The sequence below is a fragment of the Lampetra planeri genome, chromosome 46, assembly GCF_965212315.1.
Source record: "Lampetra planeri chromosome 46, kcLamPlan1.2.h2, whole genome shotgun sequence".
Taxonomy (NCBI): domain Eukaryota; kingdom Metazoa; phylum Chordata; class Hyperoartia; order Petromyzontiformes; family Petromyzontidae; genus Lampetra; species Lampetra planeri.
Window position 1 is genome coordinate 772,417 of NC_136152.1, and position 12,260 is coordinate 784,676.

The 12,260-nt window shown below is 47.0% G+C and overlaps 1 protein-coding gene across 1 annotated transcript in view; it reads left to right on the forward strand.

Moving 5' to 3' along the window:
• Window positions 1-660: 660 nt before the first annotated feature.
• Window positions 661-12,260, forward strand: part of AP1M1 (adaptor related protein complex 1 subunit mu 1) — a 36,078-nt gene continuing 24,478 nt past the window's right edge. The window contains exons 1-2 of the mRNA XM_078615082.1: window positions 661-1,342; window positions 11,519-11,675. Of these exons, the coding sequence (XP_078471208.1) occupies window positions 1,301-1,342; window positions 11,519-11,675 (199 nt within the window). The 5' untranslated portion in view covers window positions 661-1,300. The remainder of the gene's footprint in view (window positions 1,343-11,518; window positions 11,676-12,260) is intronic.

Below are 12,260 nucleotides of genomic sequence, written 5' to 3' on the forward strand. Positions count from 1 at the left end.
CAGTCTACACTAGTGTTTTTTTTGTTTTTTATTATTCTTTTTTATTATTTTCATTCACTTTTTTCACGTGACTTTGTGAGTGTACCCTGACTAAAAACCAGGCTGCAGTTTACATTAGTGTTTTTTGTTATTTTTCATTTTTATATTTTTAATATAAAATAAAAACGTTTTTATTATTTTTTTAAATATAAAAGTATTAATAAAATCTCAATCCTTTATAACATCCTGCCTCAGCAGCTCTCCCGCTATATTTTTTTACCTGATGACGATTGCTTGTGTTGCGATCGCTTGTGTTGCGATCGAAACGTCGTGATTCTTTATTAATTCCATCTACGTGGCTTTACCGAAAGACCCAAAGAATATGAATTCCTGCAGTCACGAAAGCTTTAAGTGAAGATCGCAATTTTATTGTTAATCATTAATGGGTGGGGGATTAATATTCTTGGTTCTTTCGGTAAAGTCACGTAGAAGGGAAACAATAAAGTAATAAAAATATAGAACAATAAAATTATCACGACGTTTCGACTGCAACACAAGCAATCATCAGATGTTTATGTAATTGAAACGTTTGGGCAGGAGCGTGGCCTGGATCCGGTTCCAAGCCTCGCGAGGCGCGCGTCGGAACCGGTTCCCTGCTTCCTTTTTGAGGGAACCGGGTTACCCGGTTCCTTCACACAGTAGACCCAGGCGAGACACGCGTGGTCGTGGAGGCGAACTTAGACTCACTGGAGACTCACTGCAGACTCACTGCAGACTCCAGGGGAGACACGGAGGGAGACACAGGGGAGAGACAGGGGAGACACGAGGGGAGACACGAGGCGAGACACGAAGGCGAGACACGAAGGGAGACACTAGGGGAGACAAGAGTGAGGGACAGGAGACAACCTTGCGGGCTGGGACACCCCGAGACTGACCTGGAGACGGGAAGACACCGCGTATAAGGCAACTTAAGGGGGGGGGGGGGGGGACAAGACCGAGTGAGACTCGGGTCACTCGAGACATGAGCCGGAGACACTTGGGGGAAGACGAGACGCATTGAGACGCACGTGGGATCGCAGAGACACGGGGCTGGAGACACGCGGAGACACGCAGACACAGCCAGGAGGCGACCTGGTGGAGGGGAGACACGGGGAGAGAGACACGGGGAGAGAGACACGGGGAGAGACACGGGGAGAGAGACACGTGGAGAGAGACACGGGGAGAGAGACACGGGGAGAGAGACACGTGGAGAGAGGAGAGAGACACGTGGAGAAAGAGACACGTGGAGAGAGACACTGGGGGCGGGAGACACGACACCGTTATGTCCGCCTCCGCTGTGTTCATCCTGGACCTCAAGGGGAAGGTAGGAATTGCTGTGCCTGGCTGTGCCTCAGCTATGTGTACATGTGCTTGTGTGGTGTGCTGTGTCTGCATGCCATTGTGTGGTGAGCTTTACTTGTGCTTTAATGGTGAGCTATGCATACATGTCATTGTGTGGTAAGCTGTGTGCATACAATTGTGTGGTGTGCTGTCTGCATATTCTTGTGTGGTGAGCCTTGTGCTTTAATGGTGAGATATGCACACATGTAATTGTGTGGTGTGCTGTGTCTGCATATGATTGTGTGGTGAGCTAAGCCTACATGTGCTTGTGTGGTGTGCTGTGCATATCCTTCTGGAATACAGTCTGTTGTTTTGCGATGTATTGAAAGCAGCAGTGCTGTGCCATTGAGCTATGTGCCTATGGGTTCTGCCTACCCGAATGACTAAACCTTACCATGTGCTGCGTCTGTGTATACTGGTCGTACCTGTACACCCTGGATATAGTAGCTATGCCATGGGCTTTAACCGCACACACATGTACTGTGAGCTGTATCTACACTGGCTGGAGACGATGCTAGCTGCTATTCCTGTGGGCTATGGGTTGGGCTATGGTTCGTACTTGCACAACTGCTGCGAGGTAATATGCCATGGACTGTCTGGACTCTCTTGGCAAGGCACTATGCTGTGGGCTTTGTCTAGACACTGCTTCAGTACTGCCCCATGGGCAAATCCACATGTAGTTTAGCGGCGTGCGCCGATGGGTTATCATTCCGTCGGCTATGTTTGTATCCTGTTGATAATTATTCTGCTATTGAGCAATGCTTGGCAAGCACGTCTCGTGATTGGATTTTTCTCTTGGCTGGGATTAAGCAATACGTTATGAACTATGCCAGTTACACTGCTGTGTGCTCTGTGCTGTTAGCTGTGTCTGCACTGAATGTTTGTATGTTCATTGGTGAAGTGCTGTACTATGAGCTATCTGCCTCTGCACTATGACTAATCAGTGTGCTACGGGATATACGTGCATGTTAAGGATAAGTACTAGGCTACGTTCAATGAATATACACTGGCTAGACACTGCTGTGGGTTATACTGTAACTATATAGTATATATAGTACTGTGGTTATGTTCTATGCTAGAAGCTATGGCTCTACACACTTGCTGGGTTTTGTGCACTGCTCTCTCCCTGTATTCTATAACGAGAGACTACGCTGTTAGCTATGCTTGCACGCTGCTTAGTTCATTACTGTGTGGGCTATGTGTACACGCAACGGACATCCAGTAAGCGACGGGTTACTACTACATGTCCCCTGTGCACTATGACTAGGCACATTGCCGCGAGCCACTGTATACGCGTGCACTCTGCCTTGGCCTAATCCTGGTGGGGATGTGCTTCAAAGTGTCTGCTGTGACCGGCTGAGCGCACGGGAGCAAGTGACCGTGGGCGAATGATCTTTGCCCGTCATCGGTGCTGTCAACTTGCAGGCAAGAGCCTGGCCGCATTTGCTGCTGGGGGTACAAGGGTGTGGCGTGAATAGCTGGCTGGCTGGTGTTCATTACCTGTATGTGCACACGCAGTCACGGAGCCAATGCACCGATATGCAGAGTTGTTTTTGTTGTTGTTGTGCGTCGGCGTAAATCGTCGGCCGTGTTATATCCACGGCTGGATTGGAAGGCCATCGCCATCTGCAGTGTTTTTTTCTGGAAGACTTTGCTGGGTTTTTCCCCCAGGATTTTTCTGTTGCGTGTAGTCACTTCAAGATGTTTCTTGTTCATGTTTTTGTTTTGTTGCCGTTGCACCCGAGTCAAGAGCCGCATGGCTCACCGGGTTATACTGTACCTAGTAAATGAAAACTGAGATCTGCCGTGGTCTTGCGACTCGCCAAATTCCTCGAGCGCCTGCATGCGTACGAGCCGATCTCATTGCTCCGTCGTTTCAATGGGTTTGTTCTGCCCTTTGGCTGTCACTCCGTCGTTAGCCTCTACCCCTGGCTCTCATCACTTCTAACTGTGTGTCATGTCCAAGCCCCGCTACTACTGATTTATTTTAGTATTTTTATCTCAACGGTCAGTAAAAGTTCTCCTACATTGTGATGGCATTTGCGCAACCCGTAAACAAAAATCCACGTAATAAAAAAGTGCTTAATGGACAAGTGATAGGGGTGTAGTGGTGCATATCGTGAATCCAGCACTTTAGAGGAAAGGGTTGGTGGATCACACCGAGATTTGTGAAGCTCCCAAACCTTTTGGGTTGTGAGATGGCCAGTAGCTGACTGTAGAGGAAATGGACTTGTAAACATGCCTGGAGATATGAGCTTTAGTCATTTGTAAGTGTCGTAGGTTTTCTCCGGGTGTTCCGAATTCATGGCACACAGAGGCAGATATTAATGGAAATGGCCAAACATGAAAATACACGAGTCTTGAAAACAAAGTCTTGAGACTCGGTCAGGCTTTCCTGGATAAATAAATTGCATTATTGCTGTGCAAAAGGAAGTGGTGGAATTTTCCTCATTATTACGGCGGGGTGAGGTCATTGTAGAGGGTGCTTGCTTGCTATTACACCGAGAGACAGACCGAGGAACACGACACGTCAGATAGAGCAACCTCCTGCGCTCGAGACATCGTATTGACTTGTTGAAAAAGTGTAAAGTGGGTTTGTGCACGACCCAGATGGAATGGCAGCCAAAAAAAAAGAGGGAGACTTTTCCGGGAGGATGTCTGTTGAGGATATGGCAGAGGTCGCAAACGGGTTTTGATTCCTTACCCGTACCCGGCCGCACCAGGGTCGCAAACGGGTACCCGTACCCTACCCGATACCCGGCTACCCGTACCCGGCCGGGTATCGGGTAGGGTACGGGTACCCGATTGCGACCTCTGGGATGAAGCCATGTTGCAGGCGCGGGTGGGTTGATTCTAGGAACTTGAATTGTGAGAAGAGACAAGACGTTGGGAAATTAGTGACAAATGGTTACTCACCAGTGACTCACGGCCTACCCGTACCCGGCCGTACCAGGGTCGCAAACGGGTACCCGGCCGGGTACGGGTAGCCGGGTATCGGGTAGGGTACGGGTATCGGGTACCCGATTGCGACCTCTGGGATATGGTAGCGATGAGATCGGCTCGTGAGCAGGACTTGGACACAATGTTTGCGTTGAAGGTCCCTGTTCAAGCTGGGGATATGCGGATGCTTCATCCAGCAGTGAATAGATAATTGGCGTGTTAAGTTGATGGCAGGTGTGAGTATATTCACAAGACAACCTCAGAGTCCATCCACTCCACCAACCTCCACAACCAGGAGTCGAACCAGAGGTGTGGACTCGAGTCATGTGACTTGGACTCGAGTCAGACTCGAGTCATGAATTTGATGACTTGCGACTCGACTTGGACTTGCATAACAATGACTTTGTCCCACCTATGAGATGTGGACTCGAGTCATGTGACTTGGACTCGAGTCAGACTCGAGTCATGAATTTGATGACTTGCGACTCGACTTGGACTTGCATAACAATGACTTTGTCCCACCTCTGAGTCGAACTCACAACCTTTAAGATTGTGAGGCGCTCACTCCCAAACATTGTGTCAACCAGCCGAATACTAAAACGTTCATTAATAAATGTAATTTGCTTTCTCGATAAGTGAATTAGATCATAACTAACTGCAGCTATCTTAGGATTTACTCAAGATATTGACAGTTCTGATTAATGAAGGTTATGCCCTTGAATTTATTTAAATACCGTTTGCTCTCTATACATCGCACCAGGATATGCTCATGTTTGAAAAGCACCGAGCTCATCACAACGACACGAGTTCAAAATATATGCCAAGGTCCACCCAGCCCATCATCAACATGGGCAGCAGGTGGTGTGCGTTGGGAAGACTTGTGGTTCACAGCAAGAATGGCCTGGGTTCGATTCCCGACTTGGGCATCTTTTTGTGTGGCGTTTTTATGTCCCTCCCCTCCCCGTGCTGCCTGGCTTTATTCTGGATGTTTTTCTTACCCTGCCTCCCATAGCTAAAACATGCTCAATGTAACTCGTATTGGCCAAACATCCCAATTGGGTTTAACACGTAGGCTTTCGCGACCAATATCATCCATAATAGAGGTTTCTGGGTTAGATCCCGTAAATATATAAATGTGTCGTCAAAACCCGCCACCACTCGACACAGGAAGGACACGTTCAAAGGGCTCGCATAATGCACATGCATAATGTACGTTGCCTCAGTAATCCCCCCCCCCCCACATTGTGCAAGAGCGCAGAAGGGTGGTCAACACATCTACGCCTCTATATAAGGAACGAAACAGTAAGACTTCTCCACAAATCTGGCTGTCGCCTGATGAAGCTAGTTGTAATCACTGGCAAAACGTCGTACTCAGTTTGTAAATGTTGTGGCTTGGCTCTCCAACACACCGGTTAGTGTTGTACTAGTGACGAATTGGCACGTTCTGTTTACGTGACAACATTTACTAGTTGGCTGTGTCGGGTGGTGGCGGGTTTTAACCACACATCTATATATTTACGCGATCTAACCCAAAAACCTCTCATGGATCCCAATTGGGATTATGCATAGCATCATTGGACCCTACTGCAAACAAGTCTTGAGACTCGGTGAGGTTTTCCTGAGTGAATAAGCGGAATAATAATACTAATATTTCGATTTAAAGATTTTGTGACTGCAGGGATTCATCTTCTTGGTTCTTTCGGTAAAGTCACGTAGAATGGAAATAATAAAATAATACAAATAAAACATAATAAAATAATTATCACGACGTTTCGGCCACAACGCAAGCAGCCGTCCTCAGGTGAAGAACAGGTCTGTCGATAAGACAGAATCTGAATGACACGTCCTGGGCTTGGAGCATCTATTTAAGCTGGGAGGGAGGAGGAAGAGCGCCTTGACAAAATAATTTGCATATCAAGAGGAATTTTAGCATATTTATGTAATATTACACTATGTATTATTCTACCCACCCTACTGCACACCACACTGCTGCATATTTCCATTCTACGTGACTTTACCGAATGAACCAAGAATAATAATACGAATAGTCTGGCGAAGGTGCGTAAAATTAATACCACTTAGTCAGATTCCACCTCTCTGTGCGAATATGCCATCAATAGCTGTATGAGTAAAAGGTTGGGCCTGCCATGAGAATGGAATTTTTGTAAGAACATAGGGACAATTTGAATTCCACTATATATTCTATGAGACCTCCTTTACCAGTGGCAAAATATAGTAGTAGGTTTTTACCCTTTAAACTGGTACAAAACTGACACCTTTATACATGATGCCTTGTATGAAGGTGTCAGTTTTGTACCAGTTTAAAGGGTAAACATCTACTACTATATTTTGCCACTGGTAAAGGAGGTCTCATAGTGTAAATGCTTACCCCGAGCTCTCAATACTCTGATAGTGCGCTGTTTTTGAGTTGTACGCCTTTTGGCGTCATCTGGTCCAACACCAATGGAGACTAGGCTCTAAGAAAAGCTGTTTCGGGTGTGGACCAATCAACTTCAAGGACAGTGCATATTATTATCATTATCAGAGTTGTTTTTTTTTGCATTTTGACTGCTTGTGTTGTGGTTATTGCAAACATGATGCCTTGTATAAAGGTGTCAGTTTTGTACCAGTTTAAAGGGTAAAAACCTACTACTAGACGTACCTATTGTCAATACACTACTGGATGCGGGCCTTGCCACGCTGTATAGATTGTGGGGATTATTTGACCATACTTCACCATACTGATTCTTGAGCACTACGACCGACTTTTATGGGGCCCATACTCTTTGGTTCTTTCGGTAAAGTCACGTAGGTACAAAATAAAATAAATCACGACGTTTCGGGCGCAACACAAGCGTCCGTCATCAGGTGACTTTACCGAAAGAACCAAAGAGTATGGATTCCTGCAGTCACGAAAGCTTCAAATCAAGATTTTATGGGGCCCATTCTGGGTGATTTGGTTGTAGGTAATGTGCAAGCATTAAAACAAAACATGAAGGGGAAACATAGCCAGGTTTTTAACGTACCAAAAATGACAAGAAAAGCCATTTTCTTCGAATTCGGTATATATATTAAAAATAAACGCAATATATTTCAAGAGCCGCAATGCATTGTGTGATGAATAGGAGAAGGTGGGTCTTTAATAAATAACGTCACCAAGCAGTGCTTAATGAGCCGCACGCAGCTCCAGAGTCGCAGGTTCACCGACCCCTGTCCATGGTGAACTGGGCTCCCATGGTGAACTGGGCTTCCATGGTGAACTGGGCTCCCATGGTGAACTGGGCTTCCATGGTGAACTGGGCTTCCATGGTGAACTGGGCTTCCATGGTGAACTGGGCTCCCATGGTGAACTGGGCTCCCATGGTGAACTGGGCTCCCATGGTGAACTGGGCTCCCATGGTGAACTGGGCTTCCATGGTGAACTGGGCTTCCATGGTGAACTGGGCTTCCATGGTGAACTGGGCTTCCATGGTGAACTGGGCTTCCATGGTGAACTGGGCTTCCATGGTGAACTGGGCTTCCATGGTGAATTGGGCTTCCATGGTGAACTGGGCTTCCATGGTGAACGCTTCCATGGTCATGGGGTCGGCAACCAAAATAGCAAGAGGCGGCATTTTTTTCGAACTCGGTAAAAACAACCGCAATGTCAATCTAGATCTGAAGTTTTCGTGACTGCAATGGTCCATTCTCTTTGGTTCTTTCGGTAAAGTCACGTAGGTATAAAAATGAATAAATAAATAGATTTCGACGTTTCGGAAGCTTGTGTTGCTTCCGAAACGTCGTGATTTTTTTTTTATACCTACGTGACTTTACCGAAAGAACCAAAGAGTACAACCGCAATTTTCAGGAGCCGCAGTTACCTCATCCTGCCTCTTTTAAGGACTGCTGTCACGAAGCAGTCCTTAAAGAGCCGCAGATTGCAGACCCCTGGTTTAGATGGACAGAAAATTACATTTTTTTACTTCTGTAATGCAGTGACTGTGGTTAATGTTTTGCTGATGTCAATCTCTCAAGTTGCGCTTGGCAACCTTTTTCTTTCATCCGAACAATTGTTTTCATGCGCACGAAAATGCAGATCATACTGCGACTCCTCTTCCACAACATGTTCAATTGTTGGAACGGTTGGCACAATCAATCGTATTTCCGATGACTGTAAAAAAATATATCACCTGAGTCATCCGGCGGCATATATACTGCCCCGTCGTTGCCTTGCGTTGCTTCGCTGAGCCCAGTGACCTTTATTTGATCGTCCCCAAGATTCTCGTGGGATTGTAGCTTTGGGAGGCATTGCACACACACACACAGTAATCTCTTATCAACGTCTATTCGGTGATGTAACTGTGGTCAAATCTTCACATTCCTTCCCTGTGGCCCAGTTCTCCCGTGAGCGATGGCAGTGAGCGTATCCCGTGGTCATTCCCCCGCTGGAGACTTGTCCCGTGAGCTACCTTGGTCGTTGGGGGAAAGCGCTGACAGCGATGGGGATGCACTTGCAGTACTCTTGTCGAGGGTAGTAATTCTGTGACTCAACTGTGGAAGCGGGGGCGGGGTGACATTCTGGCCCAGGTTGGCATGCTTTAATTAAACGATCTTTCAATCTTGATTTGAAGCTTTCGTGACTGCAGGAATCCATACGCTTTGGTTCTTTCGGTAAAGTCACGTAGGTATAAAATGAAATAATTTATTTTATTTTAAAATTGAATAATTTATTTTATTTTATACCTTCCGCAGCTATACGATCTTTCATCTGCACAACAGTTTTTTCAAGTGTGCACAGCATAGTACATTTCCCTCCTATATCACTGCAAAAAGGAGTGCACCAATATATCGCTTCTAGGAGAGATACCTTATCAGTGGTGTTTAACGAGTTCGTCTTCTGGCGCATGGTGTGCCGTGTACACACGCTGGCGATGCTTTATTGCCCACGGTTCTCATGGGAGCGAAGCTTTGGGAGGCACTACGCTGATATTTTACTGGTAGGAACCCACTGGTTCCACCAGCCCACAGGGGATTATTGTGTCCGTCCGTCATGCAGGGAGGGGCTGGTTGGGGAGGGAGGGGGAGGGTGGGGAGGGGCTGGGAGGGGAGGGTGGGGAAGGGGCTGGGTGGGGAGGGCCTGGGTGGGGTGGGGAGGGCCTGGGTGGGGTGGGGTGGGGGTGGGTGGGGGGTGGGAAGAGCGGGGAGGGGCTGGTCACCCCGTGGTGCCCTTATAAAACTCAACGTTTAACCTACTCACGCCGGCTTGTGCCCACCCTCACAGTCGGCCATATTTGCGGAATACACCACGCCGCCATTGACCATGTCCATTGACCGAGCAACCCAACGTTCCTACCAGCTCCCTCTGCAGGAATGTGTTATTGACGTCCACGCGACAATGTCACTGTGGTTCTTTAAATTCTTTCCGCAGGTCTTGTACCACCCATTGAGCGATGTTGTCAGTACGTCTCCTGGTCACTTGCTGCCTTGGACGTGTCTCACGAGTTCCTTTGTTGTTTGGAAAAGCACTCACAGTGGTGGCGGGAGGAGACGCTCCAAGCTGTTCCCTCGCCAAGAGTAGACATTCAAATTCTGTTACCTAACTCTGGAATTTGATGAGAGGTCTGCATAGGTGAGTGTGTAATTTCTTCTAAAGGATTAACTTTAATGAAGGTTTTCAAAAATGTTATATTGCAGGCTATCTATCCTACAATAGTAATAATTTACAACATTTTCTCAAACCATGGCTGAGTGAAAGCACCCCACATTCTTATCTCTCAAGAGTCAGTTTTATTGTATTGTTATATGAATTATTGCAATTATCAGTCGGGAATATAAAGAATTAAATCCTGACTTAAAGCTTTCATTACTGCAGGAATTCATATTCTTAGGGTCTTTCCGTAAAGCCACGTAGATAGAAAATGAATAATAAGAAAATGAAAATATCACGACGTTTCGATTGCAACACAAGCAATTGTCATCAGGTGAAAATAGAGCTGCTGAGGCAGGAAAAAATATTTAAAAAAGATTTTTTTTCCTGCCTCAGCAGCTCTCCCGCTATATTTTTCACCTGATGACGATTGCTTGTGTTGCGATCGAAACGTCGTGATATTGTTATTAGTTTTATTTTTTTTCTATCTACGTGGCTTTACCGAAAGACCCAAAGAATATAACATCAATAATTGATTCCCCCTTATGCCCTTGTAGGGTGTGTACAATTCGTGGTGGCTGCATAGTGTCCAGAGTTTCTGTTAACCAATCATAAACAACTTTAGGAAAATTATAAATGTATTTTATGGGGATTTTTCTTTTTTACAAACCACATAAATTGCAGAGATCTAAAATAAATAAATAAATATCTATCTAAAACATGAATATTGGGATTTGTTTGCTGTACTAATGGTTAAAGTATGCTTGTATTTATCCAAGAAAGCCTGAGTCTCAAGACTCTTATTCAAGAGGGTTCTATTTTATTGGGATTTTCAGCCAATTTAATTTTAAGGAATGTTTTGTCTAAAAATCCGTTGTCAATTCACTGCTGGATGAGGCACCTCCCCATACCTTGCTGGTCATGGGGTTCTTTGACCACACTTCACCACTCTGGTGCATGCTGTTTGGTGAAGGTGAGGAGCAAAGATGTGTGAGCATACAGTTAAGGTTTCTCTGGCTTTATGTGGGTTCCGTTTGTGTGATTTCACGTTAATGTGGATATCATATTTCTACCCAAAAATCGCCATATGATGCGGTTTCAATTTACTAAGATGCAGCTGTGCGGTAGGAGTGGGACAACATTGTGTGTGTGTGCTGTGTGCGCTTACTCGGCAGACAGCTGACTCGTGCAGTTTCACTTTGTGCACCTTTTTTGTAATGCATCTACCGCACAAAGCGAGGGACACCTGTACAGAAATGGACTTTGCTGCACTTTCCTTCTGCTGCCCACCACACAGCCATGCAGCTCCACATCTGAACATTATCCAGGCTCAGAACTGCTTAGCTTCAGAGGTAATCTGGTCATAGGCAAGTACATGCATAGGCCTATGTCAATCTGACAGCCTGATGAGAGCCTCCCCTACACTGGAGTCATGGGCAGTTAATTAACCGTACTTCAAAATCGGAAATGAACCGTTCTTACACGCACCATTCGATGCATGTATTGCGACTCTTTAAGAATCGATTTCCATCTATAAATAGTTACAAATCTGTATGTTCCTGACGTTGCTGACAAACGACTTTTACCGTGTAGGTGCTCATCTGTCGCAACTACCGCGGCGATGTGGAAATGTCGGAGATCGAGCACTTTCTGCCGGCGCTGATGGAGCGTGAGGAGGAGGGGATGGTGTCGCCGGTGTTGGCTCACGGGCCCGTACGCTTCCTGTGGATCAAGCACAACAACCTCTACCGTATCCTTTGCCCGTCTGCAGTGTCGAGGCGAGAGAGCCAGCCACGTTAGCGCCGAGGGGCGGCCGGGCGACTCGGGATGTAGAGCCGCTTGCCGTTCCAGCGCCTCTGAGAACACATTCCTGCGGAGGGAGCTGGTAGGAACGTTGGGTTGCTCGGTCAATGGCCAGGGTCAACGGCGGCGTGGTGTATTCCGCAAATATGCCCGACTGTGAGGGCGGGCACAAGCCGGCGTGAGTAGGTTAAACGTTGAGTTTTATAAGGGCACCACGGGGTGACCAGCCCCTCCCCACCCAGCCCCACCCCTCCCACCCAGCCCCTCCTCACACTCCCTACCCAGCCCCTCCCCACCCTCCCCTCCCCACCCAGCCCCACCCTCCCCACCCAGCCCCTCCCCACCCTCCCCTCTCCACCCAGCCCCACTCCCATTTTTTGATGCACGACGGACGGACACAATAATCCCCTGTGGGTTGGTGGAACCAGGAGGCTCCTACCAGTATAACCGGGTGCAAATCCAAGCAGCCGCTGCCTGTGGTTAAAACCGGGTTGTCAAAGTGTCGTGAGTTGATGGTCTTAGCCCATTCACC